A 24,329-nucleotide genomic window follows, 5' to 3' on the forward strand; every position below is an offset into this window, starting at 1 on the left:
TGGGTGCATTTTCTAGACAGCTCCTATTTTTTATGGCATTATGCGGATTGTGATAGCAGCCCTAAATGGAAACATTAGATGGATTTGACAAATTTGTCAAACTTTATTACGAATGAAATTGGAGCATGGAGACGATTTGTTTTCGTCGAAGGGAAATCATGTGAAAGAAATGTGACACTTTCTAAAGATGTTGCTGTAAATCAAAAATGTTGGCAGCCACTTTATACATTAAAAAATGTTATAAAAGTAATGTTGACTACGGTATTTTATAACTCTTTTAAATACCATAAATTTTTGACCATCAAGGGAACCAAAGCTGAAGTTTTGGTAGTAACCACTTAAATTGATTCTGATTTGATTTTAAATACCAACTAAAATGCAATATTAAAAAAGAACAAAATATTATGACAACGTAAAATGCATGCCTACAAGAAGTTGTTTAATTTGAAAAATAATATGCATACAATGCCGTGATTAAGTTTTTTGTTCGATTTCGAAAGGGAACTGGCATTAAACGGCGAATTTATAGACTTCAAATAACTTATTTTTGCCCTGGCAATCACGAAATGTGCAAATCCTTATCAGCCCAAATCGGAAAACAATTTATTGAGTATTTTGAAATGCAGCGTCAAAAGCAAAGCGAAAACAAAAAGCAAAAAACCCCCTGAAAAGCGAAAAGAAAATTCGTAACAAGTGTTTTTCTTTGCCAAGCCGAAGAGAGAGAAAAAGCGTAGCCCAGAGAGAGAGAGGGCTGTCGGCTGGGAGAGCCAGGAAAAGCTTTGGACTTGGCCATTGGCGAGGCAGCTCAACAATCGCTTCAGTCGACTTTGAGATTCCTGGCCAGAAACGACGGAGAACGACGGCTTCCAGGACGTCCGCGTCGGGTGCTCTAGAAAAGGAGAGTTGGAAAAACGCCAGCGGCAGCTAGCGCCAGAAACGCTGCTGTCACAGTTTCCACCTAAGTCGAAGGAAAACAAGTCAAAAGGCTCGTTCAAGTGGCAGTTGCTTTTTTTGGGCCAAGCCAGCGGTTCGTTTCGCTCGTGAGTGAGCCACAATGCCTGTGAAAATGTGAACCAGTGTGCCTGCGTGTGCGTGTGTATCTGTGTGTGCTTCCTTCGTTTTGTGTATCCGTACAGCGTTTCGTTTGCGAGCTGCTCCAAATTTATACCGAGCATATTTTTGCACATTTAATTGAATTAAGTAAAGGGCTGAGCTCAACCGCGGAGAACAGTGTCGCCAGTCCAGTTGGGTTCTTTTCGGCCCGTTCGCTATCTTTATATAAGAGAAAAGAGCTCCAGAAGGCCAGCGAATTGCGTAAAGTTTGTGTACCATGTGGTTGTACCGTGGGAAAATGACATTAAGTGCCTAAGTAAATTATATAAAAACATTAAACGCCTCGCTGGGCACCCATAACTCGGAGACATTCAAGGCGACAGCTGTGCAGCCTGGAAAAATACTTTTCAGGCCTTCCGCTTCCTTTTGGCCAAGATAAACGGATTCGCCAGGCAATTTCCCTTGCCCTGTTTCCGTGCCAATATGAAAAATTCAACCGTCCAGGTTGTCACAACCTTTTCTGAGCAGTGGGCGGATTGGGTGGTTGGGCTACATTTTCGACTACTGTCAAGGTGTGCGCCAACCTCAAGGTCTAGTCACTAACCCAAATCCCAAGCCACAGGCACATACGAACATCGCAACAGATCAAGCCAGCGAAAAAAAGTCATCTTGTCGGGTGTTTGTGTTTCAGCCATGGCACCAAAATAAATATTAATATTGGAGAGCAATAAAATCCAGGATAGATGCCATATTGTGGTACATTAGATTTATAGAAGTTTTGCCCCTAAGTAGGCTATTTGCACTTCTGCAAAATGTAATATTTTACACGGTAAAAGGCCTTTGAACTGCATATATTTTACGTAGTACCCTTAGAGACCCCACAGAACTTGGATTTACCAATTTGTTTCCGTGTGTCCCAGGTGACGGGCCTTGTGGCTGCCTGGCCGCCGAGCAGGTGTCTGACTGGCAGTGTTTTTGGCGTCACTTTCGTTTTCTTTCTCGCATTGCCCTCGCTCAAGTGCTGTGCTTGACCATAACCACTAAAAGTGTCACATTGCGTATACGCCGCGTGGTGTCCTCGACCGAGGTGTGTGTTTGTACGCTTACTGTTGGCTGTTTTGCGCCGTTTTTGTTGTAAGCTCGTTTACTTTTGGCCTACACACCACCCACGCAAAGCTGTCGCACCTCTCAGTGCGACTCTCTCGCGACTGAGCTGCTTTCTCCTCTCTCCGGCGCACTTTCTCTCCGGTTCAGCTGTTTGTTTTGTTTTGAATCGCATTTCTCCTCGAACTGCGGCAGGAATGCGCTGTTTATCCCCGCCTGTTGTCGGTCATTTGGTCACGTTTTCCTGCCCATCTTCATCTTGAGGCGCTCATGTCTGGCAATTTAAATTTTATTGTGATTTTTATTCCTGGCAAAAATAAACAGCGGGCGCCTTTTTCCTCAGCTCCTCTTTATAGAGCAATTTGGCGCCCAAAAGAATGCTCCGGCACACCGATAAAAGCCATGTGTCTGCATTAGCTTGACGAGGCCACGGGGAGGAGGGGCGATGATAAATGACAAAACTTACCAGCAATTAAATTTTTAATCCTCCTGGTTGTTTTGTTTTTTGGCTTTGTAGCACAGTTTTAGATATAAAGAAAGTCCGTCCAGCTCGTAGACAAAGCATTTACTTAAATTACGCCCTTCAGTGAACAAAGAAAAGCAAAATGGTAAATTATTTGCATAGCTTTACACTAAAAGCATCTCATTCATTTTCCCTAGAAATTTACCCAAAATCTAGCTTTGAGTTATTTTGAACGCTGCATTCGATTAAATATTTGTATAAAACTGAAGAATTTTTTGTGGGTGATTCTAGCGCCCATCAGCCCCAGTTGAACTTCTTTTAGTTAATTTCTTACAGATAAGAGAATTTCGTGACTTGGCTGGCTTTATAATGTTTGCGACTATTTGTTTTTTAGTTTATCCCCCTGTAAGCCTGCCGTTCTCCCCCCAGACATCTTCGAACTCTGCCAGTTAAGGCAATGTCTTGGCATTCTTCCAAAGCAAGGCAGCCCAATTCCTTGCTCCCCACCACACAAAGCCACCACCTATTCAGCCCCCTAGGCTTCCGTTTCCGTTTTGCTGGTATTTGCAACATTTTCGGCTGTCTCCTGTCGACTGCCAGACTTATACTTTTATGGAGGCTACAGGGGTTCTCGGTGAAAGCGATGAAATTTCCATATTCCTCGCATTAGCCAACTAGCGGCGGCTGCGCTGCGCTGCGCTGAGTGACTGCTCATTAAAATGCTATAAGTGTAGGAACAATTTGCATGTTGCACGAGCTTCGAGCTGCGAGCCACGAGTCTCGAGCTGGGAGCTGAATAATTAACACCCCAGCAAGACCTGTTGGCAGCTGGCGTTTCTCTTGACTTTATTCGGGGCTCAGGAGCGTACAATCAGTGACTTGGAGTTCTGCTGGATGAAGTCCATGTAGTTCCGAATGGCCAGGAAGCTGGACATGATGCGGTTTTTCTCCCAGCGCCAGTCGATCATGATGCCCACCAGGTAGTAGTTCTGGGTGGCGTGCCCCTTCTTCTGCATCCCCACCAGAGGTGCGCCCAGGTAATACCCCACCGGTTGTTTTTGGTAGCCACACACCGTGTTGCTGCTGGTCACCAGCGTTTTGACCTTGGATTGGCAGAAGCCGCGACTGAGCGTGTTTACCCAGGTCTTCAGCCTGAAGTCCTCAAAGACGCGAAGACCAGCCACTATAAACGTCTGAGCCACCAGGGTCTCGTTGACCAGGCTTGGAGGTGGCATGCAAATGGGCATTACATTCGGGTAGATCTTTGCGTCTCGCTGAAGAGTCAGCACTGCCAGGCAGTTTTTCAAGGTACGCGGGTCGTAGTCCGGATGGATTGCTATCTCGGCCAGCTTGATCTCCTGCGACGGACGCACGCAATAGCCATCTTTTTCGCAGACCCGCACTCCGACGGGAGCACTCTTGTTGTGCACACCCAGGTGGACGGAGAACGCCTCCGCCTCGCCGTTGTACTGGACAAAACAGTGGGCAGGAGCCAACACAGTGCGCTTCGATACAAGCACGCCCAGACATCCATTGTCCCGAATCTTGCCCTCAAACCCTGAAGTATCGAACGGAGATGTAATGCCTTCTCCCTGAGGAGCTCAGTTTCTTACCCTTGCCATACACTATCCGAGCCACCCACTGGTGTTCCGTGGGAACGGCGAAGGTGCCTTGATTGAGCATATGATTTTCGTCGAAGGCTCCGCACTCGATTTCATCCTCCTTGGCCGACTGAACTTCCGGGCCAAAAAGGCCGATGAGCCATAATAAAAATGCGATTCTAGCAAGCATTCTGAAACACTGCTCTAAGTCAACTGACTGGGAACTGGAAAACAGACAATGCACGTTGCATAGGCGATCTATCCAGAAGCTTATGATCGATATGAGAGCTTAGCTGGAACACTGGAACGAAAATTCAGTTCAATTGTTTTTACAATTTTGAATTTAACATTTTTTTAAAATTCATTTGGCATGCACTCTAAGTGTATTTCGAAACCTAATTTGAAAATATTTTAAGATTTTAAATACTATTATATGCTCAAAACATTTGGTTACTTCAAGTAACACTGGATTTCTTTTCGTGTAACAAGATTGTAAGAGACTGCAAAACAAGCAAACGTCTACATCTGTGGAGTTGATGTTTCAAACTGAATTTTATTTCTTTAAGTCTTAACATAGGTCGCTAATATTAAATTTACATGGAAACGGGTTGTAAGTGCGGGAATTTTCCACTGCAAGCATTCCTTATCTACAAGAAAGTGCGATACGACCGCTTGCATCGTTGTTTAAGCGATGAATCCACGCAGGAGTTCGTGGTATTTTTCCAGAATTATATCTATATCGCTCAAGCGCTATTTATTTTTAAATATATTTTAATATATTATTTTAAATATAGACCCATGTTTGATAATACAAGTGCTGCAGCGGTCCAATCGTTTCACGTACAATATATTTACATATAATATTATATGTATATCCGTGTTCATGTGTGAACAAAGATGTTTGCTAAAATTTCCTACTTACTCTACCAACTACCTGTTTTTCTACGTATCTAAACCAATCGAAAAGTTTCCAACTAACTCTACCAACTACCTGTTTTTCTACGTATCTAATTAATGTTATATGATTACATTACTGCGACCGATCGAAAACCCGTTTCCGATGCGGATCCCTGGGCAGCTCCCGTCACGATGCATCAGTAATTTCCCTGAACCCACAGACATGTTACTTCCTCATGTTGAATAGTTTATTATTAACAAGATTAAGTATTTGTGCTACTTCGAATTATCCATTATCCAGGAGCGGGCTCGTCGGACATTCTGGTAGACCTGAGTGGTAGCCTGTCCTTCATCCACGTTCCGGACCAGAATGGCCACCAGGTAGAAGTTGTGAGGCTTCTCATCCCGCACATCGATGTCCATCAGCGGAGCCCCCGGATAGAACTTTGTCCGTTTCACAGGATAGCCGCACAGCTGGTTCACCGGGACTAAGACGCTGGAGGAGGTCAGTCGCTTGCACTTTTGCGAAGATACCGTCATGACCAAGCCCTTGCCCTTCTCCGCGCCCCCATGATTGAAGCCGGTGTAGTGCAGGTTTCGATTGGTCAGCGTATCCGGTTCCGCAGTGCCCTCCAAGCAGATTGGCTGAATCCAGTTGGTCCACTCGACTGGTTTTTCCAGCCGAAGGATGGCCAAGTCGTTGTCGCCCGTGTCCCTGTCCCTTTGCGGATGCACCTTGATCTCGACCACCTTGTACAGCTCAGGCCCAGGTACACAGAAGCCCTTGTCGTTGCACGACAGCTCTTCCTCCGGGGCGTCGGTCTCGTCCCAAACGCCCAACATGGCTACGGCTTTGGTGTCTCCCGATCGGTTGCTGAAGGGCTTTACGCACGTCGCAGTGCTGAGGACATGCCGCTCGTTAATAATAACCACGGAGCACCTGGTATTCTCGTGCCGATCTCCTGGAAAGTCATCGAAGGTGGACAAAAAGAGCATTAGCGAAAGCATAAGTCATGTTTTCAACTCGCGGCCTTAGGGAGCAGAATGTTTTAATGGAGTTTTTTATATTTTAATTACTTCCTAAGTTCACTGACCGTGATCCTCCAGCAGGATGCCCACCCAGGGATGCTCGGAGGGTTCCGCATTCTCCTTCTCGGTGTACAATAACTTTTCATCTAGACGACCGCACTGGAACTCTGCCATCGACAATGCTGAAAATGTTATGTTGAACATCCTATAGTTTAATAATCGGTAAACATACAAGTGTTTAAGTTTTACCTACCGCTTAGCCAAGCCAGAGTTAAGAACAGAAAGTGTTTTCCGCTGAGAAGCATTTTTATGACGATGTGCTCAAGAGCTCAGAGTTTACTAAACTAATTGCAGCGAATAATCTGAAACCGTTCCGAGCGCATTCGCCTTTCCCGGCGAATAATTAATGAATAATCTCCCGCTCTCTCGTTGTTTATATTAAAGATTCTCAGTAGTACAACTAGTAATGGCCTATTGGAATTCAGCGTTCTAGAACTGAATTAAAATAACCCATTCCCTAATATCGTTCACTATTATGAAATTAAATTAAAGTAAGCCATTCTTTAATATATTACATATAGAAGACTTTTCTATTTTCATTTGATTTCATTGGAATCGCTTAAAGCTAAGTTCAATAAGGAGGGTAGTTTTTAGTTCTTTTATTTATGTTCGCCTTATCGTAAATATCGGCTGTATATAGTCCGATATAAGGAATACTTAAATATGCAAAATGTTCCAATTCATGACATTCAGAGTTGCAGATTCCAGATCATTTTGGTGTGGCTTGACTGCTCGGAAATCGATGGAATATTATTTTCAACCGCTTAAAATCAAAGGCAATTATCAGGACCTTCATTATATAGCCATTAGACTCTTGGAATCTCCCCTCGGACCCTCGAGCCCTTGAACCCTCGGAACCTGCACACAACTATGTTGAATAATTAATGTTTCAATTAGAATACGATTATCGAAGGCAAGCACAAGCTGCTCGACGGGATGCGAAGGTGAAGGACACCGAAGGACATTGTAACTCATCCGTCCTGGTGGTGGTGGGCGCTGGACTTAACACTCTGCTAAGAACGCTTACAAATTGCCGCCCAGATCCGGTTGGCAGTTTATTGTCCACTCAACTTGACCTGCTTGAGCTGGGGCGTTCATAATTCGCATTGTTATGAGCCCGTCCCTCGCCTTTGTGGCCATCCAATCAATGTGCTCCTGGTCGGGTCTGGACTTTAATGAACGGCCGGCTGGAAGGCTGTTTGGATGGTTGGTTGGTTGGCTGGTTGGCTGGTTGGTTGGTCGGCTGGTCGGCTGGTCGGCTGGTCGTGCAGCGGTGCTCGTAAAACTTGGCTGGCCTAGCCTTGAGTTTGCCCTACGCTACTTCCAGAGGAGAGGGCAGTGGTAAAAAGTGGGGCCCATGCAAATTGCTCGGACCCTGAACAAGCTGCGTGGGCTTTGGGTGCGCCTTTCACTTGTAAAGAGTCGAGAAATGGCCTCCCATTTGCGTGTTCCTCAATCTTTAATCGCCGGCAGCACGTGAACAGCCTGATTCTGCCGCAGGGTTGGAACATGGCTGGTCAAATCGAACTGAATCATTGATTAGGCGCCGGACCGAGGACTATGTCTTCCTTTAGAACTTACATCAAAGTCCAGGTTTCAACCTTAAATTGACTCTGCCTTTAAAAGTGATGGTATAAATTTAGGTATGGAAGGTGAAATTGAGACCGAAATTTAGTTAGAGAATCACAAAAACTATGCTAGACTATGGTATTTATTATTTATTCACTTTGCAGGACCGGATCACTATGAGCGACAAAGGAGCTCGGTAATGATGATAGCATGACGCGCGACGGCGAAATTCCAGCCATTTTCAATCCGAAAAGAGTGCGCACTCCTTCCGTGGTGGTCACCGGCGACTCCTCGACGAATGGACCGTACAGCAATAACAGCACCGGCGGAGCGGGAGCCAGCAGCAGCTCGGCAGTGGCCCTTGGATCGTCTGCCCAGAACGGCAGCGGAGCAGCGGGCAGCTGCGGGTTCAGCAACGTGCTTACCTCGAGCAACCCGCAAATAACCCACCAAGACTCGATTTCTTCGAGCCAACAGGACCCCAATGAAGTGGTCATTATCCCGGCGGACACCCCCACGAGCGCTCCGGGCAGCCACAATGCAGCACACCACTTTGGAGGCGGCGACTCCAGCGACACCCAGACGGAGCAGCACCAAGCCAATGGGCACGGCGAGGAGTCAGAGCTTCGCTTTCGGAAGCTGCAGGCCTGCAAGGAGTCATGCTGCTCTGAACTGGCCCGAAAGGTGGGAATCGGTCGAAACACTACTCTACATACATACTCTACTACTACATGTCTTCACAGATGTACTTCGGAGTGTGCGTGACCATCCTGATGACCGCCTCGTGGGTGGGGGCCACCCACTGCATTAAGTACATGTACAAGTACCGTGCTCCGTACGACGACTTGCTGAACGACGACCAGGACACGTCCTCGAGCCGTGCCGACCTGAGCACGGAGCTGGAGGACATACTGGCCATCAGCGACTCGTCGCTGCACCACGTCGAGGACGCCACCGAGATGTTCAACATACCACCGCGCCAGCCGGTCTACTTCAGCGCCCCCTTCTTCGCCGCCTGGTTCTTCACTAACTTCTCGCTGCTCTTCTTCCCCATCTACCTGCTGGGTCTGGTCTCCACGCGCAAGTGCGAGAAGCTGAGCGACATCCTTGGCGACGTGCTGCGAGGATTCCGGGAGCGCGGCTTCACCGTGGGTGAGTTCGATTGAGTTCGCCCGACACACTTGGAACATCCTCCTGACTGGCTTTTGATCCACAGGTCGCTTCCTCAATCGCTGCCTCTGCTTCTGCATTCTATGGCTGGTCACCACCTACCTGTACACCCTCTCCCTGCACGTCCTCTACGCCACGGATGCCCTGGCCCTGTTCGCCACCAATGTGGCATGCGTGTACCTGTTATCCTGGGTGATCCTCCACGAGCAGTTCGTGGGCGTCAGAGTGAGTAATTTCTGTCTGCAACGGTAGGATCCACAAATTATGATTTGATAAGCCAGTAACAATCATTTTTAAGGCATTATAAAAATCTCTGTATTTGAGTACTAGTATTACCCCCTTTGAATTTTAATTAGAATTTTTAATTTGAACCAAAAAGCCTTGAAAAGAAAAAAGCAAGGTAAACGATCTGTTGGTTTAGATAACCGTATTTCATTTGTTCATTTTATGTGTCTTCCTTTGGAGCTCCTGCTCCTTTTCGCTCTGCAGGATCTTAAGTATTTCGGCAATTACACTGCCGTCCAGCATTTTCATCGGCTTGCCCTTCTCCAAAACGGCTACCTCCAGGCGGCTCTGGCCCAACTGGGTGACTTCGAGAAGGGCACGCATGGCCAGCTTAATGACTCCACACTTGGTGGCCACTTCATCTTCGCGATAGGCCTTTTCAAAGAATTCCCTCACAGTGTTTGCCGAACGTCCAGTGGCGCTCGCTTTGTACTCGTAGAATATCCCGGATGGTTCGGTGTGGAATAGACGTGCAGAGCCATTGGCGTCCATGCCTCCAATGAGACAGGATATGCCGAAAGGACGACGTCCATTGCTCTGCGTGTACTTCTGCTTGAGCTGGGCAATGTATCTGGTGATGTACTCGAGGGTCACCGCCTTTTCAAAGTTCAGGCGATGGCTCTGGCACTCGACCTGCCCTCGATTTATTAGGATCCGTGCATCGGCCGTAAGACCGGCAAATGCCAACGCCACGTGGTTGTCGAGCATGGTGATCTTGCGCACCGTGCGGTCCTCCTGCATCTTGGACAACGAGCTCTTCTCCACGCCTAGCACCACGCAATTGGCTCCACGAACCCCAACCGCTGTGGAGCCCTTGCGAACAGCTTCCTGGGCGTACTCCACCTGCAACAAGTGGCCATCCGGCGAGAATATGGTAACAGCTCGATCGTAGCGTGAGGACATCCTTGGGATTAGTTAGTGGGCAGAACAATATACTCTCGCTTGAATATTGAATATTCTTGGTTGAAAAATTAGGTTTTCATATATCTGATGTTTGACGTTGATTCGAGCCTAAAAAATGTATTTAAGCCTAAAAAATGTATTGCTACTCTACTCTACAGCACAGTGCAATGATTATGCATAGGGGGCAAACAAAAGTTTTTACAATTCTAAGTATCTAAAGCACATTTCCTAATTTAGTTCTAAAATATCATACAAATCCTAGCATAATCGCTCCCTTATGTTGCAGATCGTGGCCATTATACTCTGCGACACAGGCATAGCGTTGCTAGCCTACATGGATGGGATCACGGAAAGCCGAACCCTGAGCGGCGTGGTCCTGGCCACATTGGCCGGAGCTGGCTATGCCGTGTTTAGGGTGAGTAATCCGGCACTCGCCCTCGCCTGCTTTCCCGCTCCGTATGCGGCCATGTCGTGCTCATGTTGCCGTGTCGCTTCGCAGGTTATGTTCCGCAAGGTGATGGGCGATCCGCCGGTGAGCCAAATCGCCTTCATATTCACCGCCCTCGGCTTCCTCAACGCCCTGCTGCTGTGGCCCGTGGTGCTGGGACTCTACCTGACTGGCACGGAAAGCCTCACCTCGGAGAGCATACCCTGGAACCTGCTGTTCGCGGCGAGCCTTCTGCTCCTCGGTAGGACTCCTTTCCCAGTCCCGCTCCTTCTGCATTTGTTGTGCCGTAAACTTTTATCGCCGTAATTAATTTTGATTGCAGTTTTCCACGTTCTGATGCAGTTCAGTGCCGCCGTTACGTACAACATGTTTGTGACATTGGGTCTGATTACGGCTGTGCCCGTTTCTGGCGGTATGTACATGGGCGAGCTCCTCAGCATGATTTCCAGGAGTTGTCGTGGGTTGGCCGGGGTCTAGGCTTAGCCTCTATTCGCTTGAAGGATTCCGTGACTATGAGCTGTTTTAAATTGTAATATTAAAACGGGGCACTCACGTGGGGCACGTAACAACATTTGATCTTTGTAGTGGGCACATTGCGACATAAACTTTTACAAAGCAATGGGCGAACTTTCTTGGGAAAGTGGTCACTGTGGTCAAAGTGGTACCTTTTAGAACCAAGCTCAAATTGGGACTAAAGTTTTTGGGACCTGATTGGAAAATACATTTTTGAATATCCTTTTAATTGATCTCATTCGATCCCTTAGCCCTCGATGTCATACTGTACAGTGCGAACTTTGCTGGCATGAAACTGGCCGGAGTTATCCTGATTGGCATCGGATTTTTCCTCGTCATGTTTCCCGCCAACTGGCCAGACTATATAACGCGATTGTTGCGGTAAGTGGGAATATATTTCGTATTTATTCATATTGCTAGGAATAATGTTATGCAATTAATATGCTAATTTTCTTTGTCAGAGTAAAAGACTCGTGCGTGTTTGTTTGTTTCGAATATTTTACGGTTTCAGTTTATTCCGGTTCTATATTATTTGGTATATTGTTTTGTTGTTGCTACTCAGTGGCATTAATGACTAAAGCAAACATTAAAATAAATCATCGAAATAATTTTACTTTCTACTCATGTTTGATTTCGATAAAACGCTGCTAATTTCCTGTATACTCACATAAACTAAATATATTTAATTTTATATAAACAAACATCTTGCAGAAAGAGCGTTCGTGCCATACTCCGCTACCAATGTTGTTGTGAATTAGCCGAAATTCGCTATGCTCATTCGGTAGGCCAAAAACACAAGCTAAGCCAAACACCCAAAGCCAAAGCCCAAAACCCAGAACCCAAAACTAAAATAGAAAACAAAACCAATCCCCTGATACCAGACATTAGATATTAATTAGAACCGTAGGCAACCAAAGATTTGTGTTTACGGATATCTAACCTTCCAACTGAACTTTGACCTGATATTGCTAATCATAAGTAACAGAAACTTGGCAGATTTTTTACTGAATACAACAACAAAAACTTCTATGCTATCTATAGGTATATATACTAAACACCCATATATTTCACAAGCAAAAACTACAACACTTTGGCTTCCAACTTTGCGCTCACCCTTGTTGAAAGAAATACATATATAGACATGTGTATCGAACTGTAACTATATATACTTGCCTTTATGTTCACCAAAATACCCATATATACCGATCTATACCCCCACACACATTTACGACATATATCTATATATCGTTACAATTTAATAAAGACGTTCCTAAGACACCAACTACCTCGGCTGTTGTGCAATTGGTTGACAATCCCATCTCGTTGTTGTTCTTAACGTTTTTTGGCGCTGCCGTTACCATAAATGTACTTATTCATATTGTTGTTGATATTTTTGATGATTTCGTTTCGTTTCGGCATATCAGCAACCCCAAACTCAAAACCCTATAATATACTCATATGTACCATCCATGATGCCATGGTATATCCCGACCGATCTCAATGCCAATGTTTTGTTTTGCCCACTTGTGTATGATATATCCTTGTATCTGGATGTTGGTTGCTGGTGCCGAGGTTCTATTACTGTAGTAGTTCCCACACTTGAACGACACAAACCCTCCTACACCTCCTGAAACACACACACACCTTAACGTACATGTATGTAGTTTGAGTTTCGCTGGTGTTGCGAAAGTTTCCATTTCAAGATCCACGCCGAACTCCAAGAATATGGATGCTGGTGACTATGATATTGCTGTTGATGATATGTTTGGCTGTTTGTTGTGTGACCTCTACTGAATTGCAGCTTCTTGTAATTGGGTTCAATCTGTACTTGGCAATTACCCGTTTGGTGTAAATAAACTGGATTTTTGGTTCATTTTGGTTCATTTTGTCATTTTGTCAATTAAACTGTCTGCACTTAGAAGGAGAGCGCAAGTTACCATAGATGTTAAATTACAGCATGACCGAAATTAACATAGCTGGATATCTAAGCCCCCAGCGCCCAAGTAATGTCGGTTTTACATTATCATTTTCACTCCAACCCGTCAGGATGCTACCGTCCACAGAGAGACCAAATAAAAACCAAGCCCTGACCCTAAAAACGATTAAAACCTAAATAATGATATACATTAAAATGCATTCAAATTGTTACTGATTGGCATGTTTGAACCGAACTTCGTTTTCTCTTCGTTTTCGTTTCGAATTGACGGTTTTTCGTTTTCCAAACTGATCTGCTCTTGAGTTGCTCCTTTATTTCTGTGCGATCTGTCTGTCTAACTTTAAATTCTTCAAGCTCTACTCTATGCTAATACTCTACCTACTTCTTATAAATATAAAAAACGTGTCGACATTTCTCAATTGTCTTTTTGCAGAAGCATCATAATGCTGGGTCACAATGCGAGGTGAGTTTCGAGATTAGGCTGAGATGAGAATTGAGTATGTTTTTTACAACCTAAGCTAAACAACACGGTGCCCGAAATGTGAAAGAAGGGTTTTTCGTTATTGTACCATATAGGAATACCTTACTCTAAATACCCAGCCCATACCGAGACAAGCAATCAACAAACTTACTAATATATTTATAAAAATCCAACTGTAAGCGAAGTATGTTTTTCATTCGATTTCGTTATAATCCTTAGTCAACTCTTGCCTAGACTTTTGATAATTCGGGTTTGATTTGGTTTCATTTGGTTTGATAAGGATTGCAAGTGATTCTCCTAACCTTACATCTCGCATCTAAGTTTTGATTTCCACATTCCTTTCGTAAGCTAATCTGAGTAATAGTATGATAGCCTTTGGTTAATAAGTAAAGTTTGACCGAGTAGTCCCGGTCTGCCAGATTTCAGTTAACTCTTCTTTTGGCCCAGTGCTAAGGTAAGTCGATCCGAGAGTCTGCATTGCCCACCGCCAGCCAAAGTCACCTCACATAAAGTGCATCGATGGGATGCCGAATGACAGACTCACCCAATCACCCAAGAACCACAAGCCCACCCACTCACTTTCGGAAACACCGGAGTAGATGCAATGATCATGATCTTCCGTTGAACCGTTTCTTGTATGATATTATTTTTGGAGGCCTTATGAAATCGATTGCTGGTTGTCAACGATCCAGCGGCCAAGGACTCATGCCCCTTTCGAGAACATCCTCCCAATGCTTAGCCGCTGTATCGTTTACACTCGTTGATCAGAGAACTAGCAGCTCTCTAGCAGTAGACTCTCCTGATTTGTATATAGTAACACCGCTAATCTGTACTATTGCTTCTTTTCTTCTTGTTTTTCTTCTTCACCTCTGCCACAACCTGCCTATCTCTCTTTCTCTCTCTCTCTCTCTCTCTATGTGTTTCTCTGGACTATCTCCTCTTCTCGAACTGTTCTCTCTCTCTTTCTTCACACACCTACACCAAAACACATACACACAACTGGACGGGACCTGGCCAAATTGAATGACATACGTTGCAAAAATACAACAAACTACACCGCAAAAAACTATTGAACCTGACCACACATTGAAACCATGTAGCGGTAGGCCAGCGCTTTGTAAACGAGATGCTATAGTCACGGGACCGTCCACCAGATATGCGCAGCGGCACATCACGCGCACGCACCATATAAGCTAAGAGTTTTGGACAAGTCACTGAATTGTACAGAAAACCAAAAAACCAAAAAAAAACAAAACAAGACAACATATATTTTGTAAAAAGATTTTCAAGAAAAGAAACTTAAAAGCAAAGAAAAACTCTAAAAATCGAATGCACCACTTGCCAGATCGGGGTAAGTACAAAACCTGATTGATTTGCTAGCGATAAGTACTACTACCAAGGTACAGTTGCCCCTCGTAGAAATAGTAACATGACAGGCATCGTCTTGATTTCCTTTTTTACTTTTTCTGACGTTCTTATTTGACATCCCCTTAAGTTAAGCGTTCTCTTCTTCTCTCCCCTATCTTTCTACCCTTCCGTCTGGACTCTTTTTGGATTTTCGACTCACAGATCGCAGCATATATATGCTACCCATTACAAACATAAACGAAAGTATTACGCGGTCAAAACCGACTCATATGTTGTTTGAGCCAATCGCATGAATGATACCAAAAAAACCAAACCAGCGTGTGGCTTCCGACTGTTTTCGCTTAGGCCCCTGCGCCACTGCCACGCCCACGCAATTCCCCAGAAAACCCAAAAAGTTTTTACAACTGTTATGCGACTGTTAAGAACACTTTTGTACCAAACTACGTTAAGTAACATTCAAGTTTCCGACTGAGAAACTCAAACGAACGAACGGTGAGAGCATCATACGATTATTTTCGATCAACTCTTGAATCACTAGCTGCACCCCGAATCCCCCATGTACAGCTCACTAGATCAATCACTATCCCAAAATCGAAAAATGTTGGAAAGTCTTTCAATCTGTTTTAAGTTTCGTTTGCTTTGTAACGTTACAGCTTGCCTATGTTGTTGAGAAGTATCTTTGCTATTCAAGCTATTATGAACTTTGGAGAGCACCGCTTAATGTAACTATTTCGGCACCCGTAACTTAATCCCGCTTAAGCCCCAAACACCGACACCTACACACACTCCACATACACCAACAACCTCACACAACACACACGATGTATTTGTATATAAAAAAAAACCAGAACATCAGTAAAAAATCAGTAAAAGTCTTAGCGCTTAGGCTATTGTATCCGGGCACTGGAGACACGAGATTCCACACGGAACCCAAATACCAAGGAGTCCGCTCGACCTGCAGTGCCCAGTCCAAAATGATATAGTCATGCAAGCGCTTACTCTATGTAAATGTGAGTGTACGTAGCGCCTTAGAGCTAAACACCTAAGAAATGCCTAGAAAGTAACTAAGTAACTAATGCCAATCAGAAGATACCCTAACCCGATAGCTAGCCCGGCCGATACTAACAGTTGACACTTTGTCTTCCACAAAAAAAAAAAAAAAAAAACATGTCTCCCAAAACCCAAACTATAGATGGGGTCGCGGCCCTCGGAGCGGTACTTCAACAGGTCAGCATCCCACCATTATCGACTATCGGACGGGATACATAAGGTCCCATCTTCGTTCACCCTCTGGCCGTGTGAGATGACTGATCTGTCGCCGACCACCTCTGGGTTTCTACATGGCCATGGCGGCGCCAACGCACAGCATCACCAGCAACTTTTGCACCACCAACAGCAGCAGCATCAGCAGACCCACCAGCAGCACCTCCAGCAGCAGTACCACCACCGGCAGCACTCGCTCCACCAGCAGCACCTGCAGCGCCAGCACTCGCACACCTCGCTGACCAAGATCCACCGCCAGAGCAGCAGCCACAGTGTCCACGGTGGTGGCGGGCGGGCGGAGCACCACCGAACCACTACAGGAGCCACCGGACGGCTCTTCTCCTACTTCGGAAACGAGCAGGAGCACGAGCGCAAGAAGTCGGAGACGTCGTTCTTTAATCTCGGATTTCGGAGGAAGTCCACCGTGGTCTACTACGCTCCAGCGGATTGAGGGAGCACGACTTGCTCAGGCATATCAAAACCATATAAGCAAGAGGATACAATCAGATTTATTAGCGAGACAGATGGGTTATAGTTTGTTTGTCATTATATCATAATTATTGTCGTTGTTGTTGATGTAAAAGTTCAATCGGATCGCATGCAGTTACAATTTTGCTCAAATATAACACATTTAAAGGCTACAGTTACAGAAACACAGATACATTTGCAGATACACATACAGATGCAGATACACACCAGCACGGAGTTAGTCTCCCCACCTCCAATGAAAGGAACCCATGACCACGCACCCTGCCTCGCCTTGAATCTCAGTCTCAAGATACAGAAACCCAAGAAGGAGCCCGCGATCGAGCTCAAAAGTGCCCCGAAAGTTAACTATATACGGTTATAATTTAATACTCATAATTATTACGAAATTGTATAAGGAATCGAAGCCAATTGTTTTAGCAATTATATACATTAATTATAACGGCAATTAATAGTCAAATATTTTAAAGTGGATTCACTGAAAGGCGCACCTTCAGAAGGGAAAGATAACGAAAAAATGAACAAGAAAATCCAAGATATTAAATGCAAATAGTTGATAGAAGTCACCGAGAATATTCAAATTTCACCCGGCTAAGGAACCCATTAAACTGTAAGCTCATCTAGCGAATAGATCCGAATGGTTTTTCATTTAAACTTAACAATTATATAGGGATTAACTTTTTTTAAAGGATTTTATTTGAATGCGAACTGAATGTGAGCCGAGTCAAAACGAATCGAAGTATTAGTATTTTTAAATGTTTATGTGTTGTTCGTAATTCGTAATTCGAAGTGTTATAGAGTTGAATTGAATCAACGAGGATACTGTTGTATTAACGCAACCGTCTCTTCTTTGAACCAATCTGGATCTGGGAGTACCCATATTGGAACGCTCAGATTAGAGCTGTTGCATGTTATATGAATTAAGTTGTGTAGCCACATCCAATAATTGATTTGTGATAGTTTTTAAAAATGTTTGATAACCACCCGCATACACCACATACTTTTACCGACCCTACCCAAATAAAAGGCAATGGTATAGCTGGGATGTATTTAGAACACACGAAAACCGAACACGAATAAATAGTTGAATAAAACCCTACCAATTGTGGAATTTACTATGTATTTTAATGGGACAAAACCAGCAAGCCATGGGCCATTATTCAGTTGTCAAGGGAACTGTCAGGAATGAACACTTTCTCAGTATTAAAACATCAACCATTCTGAATAAATCCAAAAATTTGTTAAAATTCTAAAGGATTAAAAAAATAAATCAAAGTCCAAATTGGAAATTCTTCTTAATATTTCGTGGATAGAAAGCCGATTGTAAGCCGTTGGATAGCGCGACCCAATTCAAATCGAGCCAATCGATCGAGTGATCGCGAATATATATAAGATAATATTATTGGAGGAGAATTTACGCCGCTCGGTGATAAGACGGGCGACGTGAATACGTTTTGGAGTTTTCAAGATCTTTTGTAATTTGTTTTGTTCTCTAAAGAATCACACATTGTGATATCATTTAGCACTTTTATAAAAGCTGGAAAATTCAAGCAACGGATTTTGATCTTTGATTTGTGCTCTTCGATCGTAATACATTAAAATTGTAAAGCGTGAAGAAAAATCACTTGACAAGAACTGAAATCGGAAGCACCGACAACTAACGTCGGGGACATTCGCAAACAAAATGAATAAGTTTGGTAAGTCAGCGGGTTTTTGCTACAAAATCATATATTTGAACATTGTGTATATGGATGGATTTCTTTAAAATTATAAGACACTTAAATTCTATACATTAGGCTACTCAAGAAGGTTGTAGAAGTTTTGCGATTTTGTCTCAAGGCACTTATCACTAAGATATGTAGATACATAATACAAAGTAGACTACTCATTGGACGGATGTTTGATATAGTCTGTTGGGTTACAAATATTCAATGAACACTTATTTCAGTTTAAGGCACAATTTACACATTTGATTGCTTCTTTTTGCTTTGTACTGATCTACAAATATATTGCGGAATGTTAAGGGGACAAGACTCCCAGAAACAAAACCAAAAGCGGACACAGGCAGCCACTCGAACTTGTTTCGGCTGACGCGGGCATTTTTCCAAATAGAAATGGAGGAGTTGCCCGAATGCTGAGACAGTTACTGCCCACCGCTGCTGCCCTGAAATGACTATGAAAAATGTGTGAAAAAGATTTTTTCTGCCCCTGTCCAGCTACCTATGGCTATAAAGTTTTAATGAAAAAAGCTGGAGATTTCTTTTTGCCCTGGTAGGAGACCAAGTGGCTGATAAACTGGTTCCTGCAGCGCATAGAAAAAGTTCTCAGGGTACAGATAATAAAAATTCAAGCGCATATGATAATCAAGGCACAAAAAACAAAAAGCGGAAAAAACGCCACAGCGGCAGCAGCATCGGCATACATATTTAATTCAGAAAAAAATCGCAGCCAACAGACCATCGTCGATTTAATATAAGAAAAACACGACGGCAGGCGTTGGATTTTTTGTGGCATCCGTTGGTAGGAAAAAAAGGTGTGTGTGCGGCACAAACAACCCTCAGCTAGGACCTGGACGACCTCCCTGATGGGTGTAGGTACGCCTGGGCCTAACTGGGTTCGGATGTTAACAGGTTTGCGATCGCCGCACATACGCACACACAGCTGTGCGACTTCACGGACATTAGAGAGGATCTCCGAAGGAGGAAAAGACGAGCTACACGGCATTTCCGTAATCTGAGCGCAGTAGGCGCGGCTGTTTGCGCTTTTCTGACGATGCTGCTGCTTGTGCTACTGCTGCTTCTGCCGCCTTTGATAGAAATGACAAATAACCAGATTCATTGTAATAGATTATGTCTACAACTTAATCGCCTTGCAGATAAATGATGACAATGTTCAAAGGGAGCAACGATGGAGAGCTGGGCTGGCAGCTCGTTTTGTTTTTGGGTGTCAATTTTGTGTCTGTGTTGCTTTGTAGTTATATCTTTTGTGGAGAGATTTGATGTGAGTTTTGTTTGGACGGAGGTTTGCGTTAGTTATTTGGCATGCGGTGCTTAACTAAATCTATACAGCAGGGTGAGCGTGAGCCCGATCAGCGCGACCACAAGTCCCAAAGCGGATTGGAGACCCGAAGCTCCGGCCAATCGGCACTTGAACATATCGTAGCGGGTCTCGACATCAGCCACGATATTTTGGTACTCGGCCTCGACCAGCTGTCCATCGTAGTAGGTGATCAGATCCTCGAAAGGATACTCGTATCCCTGTAGGCACTCGCACTTGTAGCCTCCAGTTTCATAGCCACGGCCCATAATGGGAACGCACTTAAACAAATAAGAAGCAAATCAGATTGGGCTTCCAAGTTTTAATAAATTGTACTTACGTAGGAGGATTGCTCGTCGCACTTATGTGTGTTCTTAAAGGCATTCGGTTCGTAGTACCAGTCCGGGCACTGGTTGATGTCCAGCTGCATCATGTCCATGGAGACGGCCACCACACCCCTGCGCAGAGCAAACAAATTAGTCAGTTTAATTGCTTCTATTTGCATCACAATGCCAGAAGTCGCAAGTCAAAAGTTAGGTCTTGTCAACACTCCAAAATTAGACAATCAAACCAAGCGCATTTGCATGTGAATGAAAGTGGGATAGGAATTGAAAGTGGGACTGCTTCCTAAAAAGGGGTTTGAGCGGCCCGCGACGGCGGCACGCAACGGACCGGCCCAACAAGTCGCTCGATCTCAACCCAACCCCTATACCACATTATCCCCTCAACTTACTTGAATTCCAGCTTGACTTTCAGGCTGTCCCAGCCGAAGAAGGGCACCGCATAGGTCACTAGCCACTTCTTCACATATCCGTCGCAGTCGAATTGCGGTTGAGTCCAGTAGCCGTGCTTGATGTTGGCAGCTCTGTACGAATTGGGGTAGTGCTCGTACTTCTGCTGGTATTCACCTGTTTCGTTATGGCGGATCTTGATCTTCATGTAGAAGGTCTCCAGGTCGTCGAAGTTGGTGTTCCAGCGTTGCTTCAGGAACTTGAAGTACTTCTTCTCTGTGTAGAGTTCGTGCGTCTTGTTGAGCCGCGCCAGGTCCTCCACCTTGAACTTCCGCGTGTTGAGCTCAGTTTTGTAGGCATAGGGTGCGAAATATGTGCGATTGGTGAACTTGTTGCGCTCCCAGAGCATTGTGGCTGACCAAACCTTGCTGTCGCCCAGGACAATGGCAAGGGTCTCGCCGATCATTTGATCCTCGGTCAGCGGCTTGTCGGCCACACGCTTGCCCGAGTACACTTCGTTGGGATCCGATACCTGTAAGGCGGAAAATCAAGTTATAGTTTGGGGAACATTTTCGGTTTTGGGAAACGGAAGTTTCCCCCAACTCTGCTTTCAATGCTAACAACTTGTGCAAATATGAACAGAGAGAGAGTGAGCTGGAAGGAGACTCTCATCCCCAGATTTTCCCTATGTGTTCGTGGCTGCTGCTGCTGGTCTTTAATGAAGACGACGCCTTGTGGCGAACCCGTTTTTCGTGTCCTCGGCGCTCAAACTAATGAATTTAGCATTTGGTAATGGTTTGACACTGAATATTTAATTCACGCCGCGCGGCTGGCAACTCAGAATGCCAAATAGTTCGAGCAGCAGCGGTAAGAACCGAGAAACTGGCAATGCAGGAAATTCGAGGAAGTTGAATTACGCGTGGAAAATTATAATTTACACTTGAGAAGATTTCAAGAGCCGTCGTCGAAGGCTCTTAATAGGTGTCGGGTTATCAATTATTGCTCTTCATTTAGCGTGAAGGCGATGAGAATCCGTTGCCCTGAATCGTTTGCTTACCTGCAAAAAGGCGCTTATAAAGTTGGCCAGTCTCACGGCCATCTTGGCTTCGTTCTCAAACTGCTCCTTGGCGCCGAAGCTCACATCACCGCGTAGAATCAGATCCTGCGGATGGAAGCTGTCAGGGCGATAGCATAATTGATCAGTTTATTGAAGTAACCTTGGCTAGAAAAGTTCAGTATTTGTCTTACTTTTTGCAAGTGCGATAGTTGACTCCATGAATATACTTCAACGCCTGATCAATATTTAAGTGCTCAGCATGAAGTGATCGAGAGCCGGTGGTGTAGTTGCGATATTCCGGGTGCCGATCTAGATACTTTTGGCGTATGTGGTAAGAGGCCTTGTCCCACTGAATGGGAAGCTTTTGAATCCCTAAAAACACATGAACAGTCAAATCAAACTTATACATATTGCTACCTTATACATACACCCTATCTTTAGGCAATCGTACTCGTTGTAGTACTGTTCTGCCGATGCGCGCTCCACAATCTCGCCGAGATAAGGTCGCCGCACCACGTTGGGCAGCCGGAAACCTGGCTTACAACGGCACTGGTAGCCCCCGCGCCTAAAGCCCCAGCCTTGCAGTGGCTCGCACTCTGTGGTTTCTTTTTTACACCGCGCCGTGTCCGCAAAATGATTCGGTCCTTTGTTGCCTTCACCCAAGGGACACTGGTTTATGTCGATACGCTCAAAGTCCATCTCAAGAACCGAAACGGCAGTGTATCTAAAAGCGATTAAGAAGATTAGAGGCAGGAAATCCAGCCGATATTCTAGGTATCTTACTTGGGATATTCAATGTGCCGGAACTGGGTGTGTCGGGGGTAGATATCCGCAATGGGCACCACAGCGGCCACCAGCCACTTGTTGGACCTGCCACAATCGAAGTACGGCCTTGTAAATTTGATGGGACCAGGGTTTTCCTCAGAGCCAGGAGGGCCGTGGAAAGTATACGTCTCGTTCGTGTTGTTCGCATAACGGATTTCTACCTGGTAGGTGATCTTCGTGTCGTGCCGTCCCTCAACGTTGTCTGGAAGCCAGGCGCGGTACCACTCGTTAATTTTATACAGGTCGTGGGTATAGTCCTTGGATATGGAGTCCGGATGATGGGCGCCCAGATCCTGAACATCAAAGGTATTCCACGTCGATATCTTCTGCAGATGAATAGGGTCGTTGAAGTCGTCCAGCCTGAAGGTTCTTGGCCCAAATCTGGGGAACGTCTTGTTGAAGAACCCGCGATACGAAGAGGAATACGAGCTGTTGGGCGAGAAGTACACGGCCGAGGCGTTGATGTGCGGGTTGGCGGAGACGTCGGCCACGGTGGACAGGAAGTAGTACATCATGCCGGGATCGTAGGTGTCATTGATGGCGGGACGAATAAACCTCGACTGGAGAATGTAGCTCCAGAAGAAGCTTCTGCTAAGGGCCATATTCTGAAGATGCAGCAGGGCGGTGCGGTTAGGGAACACCGGATTCACGTTGATCTCCTTGATGTCCGGCTTGTGGGACACCGCATCCACGGGCATGAACAGATCCGAGTGGTGCTGGATGGGACAGTTATCCGCGTTAACCTTGTCGAACTGCCTCTTTATCTCGTCGAACGCATCCCGGGCCTGCCACTCGTGTTGGGCGAACACGCCCACGGCTAGCACCAGCATAAAAAGCAAATAGCTGCGCCCCAAAATCGATGAGGGGAACATTTTGCCCGACTCCTACCGCTCACAGTTATTGCAAATAAAACGAACAACACTATCAACCTAGAAACTAAACATAAAATGAGATTCTGGGGCGGGCCAACGCCAAGCTGGGATTAGTAATAGAAAATTGTGATGCTCAGCACTTGTTGGAACTACGCCCTCAAATAGAGATGAGCCAACCTGCCCGATAGTATCGATATATTGCTTATATTGGTTGCTGACTGATATCGAACATTTTAATAAATAAGGTTTGATGTTTGCTATCAACTGATAGATGATTTGATTTCTAAAAGTAATTGCTTCAATATATGTATTTACATTCAATCTTATAAAATAGTAATAATATATTGTCCTTCCGAAAATCCCCTATAACCGGGCTTGCCTAATGGTTTCCCTGTTTTTACGCATTGCATTATAATTTTAGTTATATTACAATGTTATTCTCAAATTAAGTAATATATGATACAAATTTTTTGTTAACGTCATTAAGAAATAATTACCAGTGCTGCAAAGCAAAGAATTTATTTAAGCTAGTTTACTCATCGATTATTGCACTGTTTGTGTTATCGAACTGGCGGTACAAAAGAAAATAAACATTTTGTGAATTCAAATTAGTATAATTTATCCGAAATACAGCAGAGTGGACTGTAGCTAGCCGTTAAAACATGGCCCAAATTGAAATTGGCCAAAAGGACTGGAGGTGCAGAAATTTGTGTGCCATTTAAATTCTCGTCTGAGTGAGTTTAAGGATTTAGTGCGGTAACAGCTTGCACTGGTTCATTAATTTAATATAAACAAAACTTACCGGATTTGCACATATGTTGACATCTTCCCACCATATACATATGTACATATGTAGATATTAAAGGCATTCAGGGGTGTAGTTAGCGTTTTTCATGGGGTGATTGTACGCTTATTTTATTCACATGTTATTCGGGGAACACTACATTTAAATTAATTTGTGCAATATAATTAATAACAAATAATGCATTTTTCCTAAAATATGAAGAAGGCTATTGGAAACGGATGAACGGACGGAAACATTTGACTGAAATCATGATTCCTTTGGCAAGGGTATACAAATGCATCGGATAAAAGTTTCACCCCTTTACATTCTTCCTACGCCCCTGCCCCATGACCCTCTTTGGCGACAAGATGCCCCTTCTGAATTATTGAACCCTC

General features: G+C 44.7%; 6 protein-coding genes across 16 annotated transcripts in view; 2 read left to right on the plus strand and 4 right to left on the minus strand.

The window, feature by feature from the left end:
• Positions 1-810: 810 nt before the first annotated feature.
• On the plus strand, positions 811-17,740 carry LOC6553439 (putative thiamine transporter SLC35F3). 8 transcript variants are annotated; one of them, XR_001448317.2, is made up of 11 exons: positions 811-1,040; positions 7,941-8,460; positions 8,520-8,928; positions 8,993-9,171; positions 10,421-10,549; positions 10,634-10,823; positions 10,905-10,994; positions 11,347-11,476; positions 13,465-13,494; positions 14,613-14,863; positions 15,082-15,121. XR_001448317.2 is itself a non-coding variant. In XM_026975897.1 (11 exons), exons 2-11 carry the CDS (start codon positions 7,987-7,989, stop codon positions 16,592-16,594), a joined length of 2,223 nt encoding a protein of 740 aa, XP_026831698.1. In that variant the 5' UTR covers positions 824-1,040; positions 7,941-7,986; the 3' UTR covers positions 16,595-17,740. The 8 variants fall into 8 exon arrangements, 7 of the variants coding, with proteins under 7 accessions (XP_015010342.1, XP_015010346.1, XP_026831697.1 ...); XM_026975897.1 differs by lacking the exons at positions 14,613-14,863; positions 15,082-15,121 and adding exons at positions 11,807-11,876; positions 16,073-17,740 and having other exon boundaries at positions 824-1,040; XM_015154856.2 differs by lacking the exons at positions 13,465-13,494; positions 14,613-14,863; positions 15,082-15,121 and adding exons at positions 11,807-11,876; positions 16,073-17,740.
• LOC6553442 (serine protease grass) lies at positions 3,361-4,778 on the minus strand. Its single transcript, XM_001979356.3, has 3 exons — positions 4,676-4,778; positions 4,234-4,522; positions 3,361-4,178 (listed from the first exon to the last, which is right to left on the minus strand). The coding sequence occupies exons 2-3, from the start codon at positions 4,409-4,411 to the stop codon at positions 3,478-3,480; spliced, it is 879 nt and encodes a 292-aa protein (XP_001979392.1). The 5' UTR covers positions 4,412-4,522; positions 4,676-4,778; the 3' UTR covers positions 3,361-3,477.
• On the minus strand, positions 5,349-6,611 carry LOC6553441 (phenoloxidase-activating factor 3). The gene is made up of 3 exons (XM_001979355.3): positions 6,401-6,611; positions 6,213-6,329; positions 5,349-6,080 (listed from the first exon to the last, which is right to left on the minus strand). The coding sequence occupies exons 1-3, from the start codon at positions 6,450-6,452 to the stop codon at positions 5,395-5,397; spliced, it is 855 nt and encodes a 284-aa protein (XP_001979391.1). The 5' UTR covers positions 6,453-6,611; the 3' UTR covers positions 5,349-5,394.
• Positions 9,335-10,224, minus strand: LOC6553440 (proteasome subunit alpha type-7-1A). The gene has a single exon (XM_001979354.3). The coding sequence runs from the start codon at positions 10,132-10,134 to the stop codon at positions 9,379-9,381; it is 756 nt and encodes a 251-aa protein (XP_001979390.1). The 5' UTR covers positions 10,135-10,224; the 3' UTR covers positions 9,335-9,378.
• Positions 17,741-17,814: 74 nt separating the features above from the next.
• Positions 17,815-24,329, plus strand: part of LOC6553651 (heterogeneous nuclear ribonucleoprotein R) — a 53,009-nt gene continuing 46,494 nt past the window's right edge. For 3 of the 4 annotated variants that reach the window (XM_026975899.1, XM_026975901.1, XM_015154868.2), the window contains exon 1: positions 18,299-18,326. In XM_026975899.1, the coding sequence (XP_026831700.1) occupies positions 18,314-18,326 (13 nt within the window). In that variant the 5' untranslated portion in view covers positions 18,299-18,313. Of the gene's footprint in view, positions 18,327-24,329 lie in introns of all 4 variants that reach the window. The other variant, XM_015154867.2, reaches the window with a different exon arrangement.
• LOC6553437 lies at positions 18,340-23,353 on the minus strand. Its single transcript, XM_001979351.3, has 7 exons — positions 22,237-23,353; positions 21,882-22,177; positions 21,645-21,825; positions 21,454-21,571; positions 20,399-20,928; positions 20,006-20,123; positions 18,340-19,946 (listed from the first exon to the last, which is right to left on the minus strand). The coding sequence occupies exons 1-7, from the start codon at positions 23,148-23,150 to the stop codon at positions 19,680-19,682; spliced, it is 2,424 nt and encodes an 807-aa protein (XP_001979387.1). The 5' UTR covers positions 23,151-23,353; the 3' UTR covers positions 18,340-19,679.

This window comes from Drosophila erecta, unplaced genomic scaffold (assembly GCF_003286155.1).
Source record: "Drosophila erecta strain 14021-0224.00,06,07 unplaced genomic scaffold, DereRS2 tig00000000-arrow-pilon, whole genome shotgun sequence".
Lineage (NCBI taxonomy): Eukaryota > Metazoa > Arthropoda > Insecta > Diptera > Drosophilidae > Drosophila > Drosophila erecta.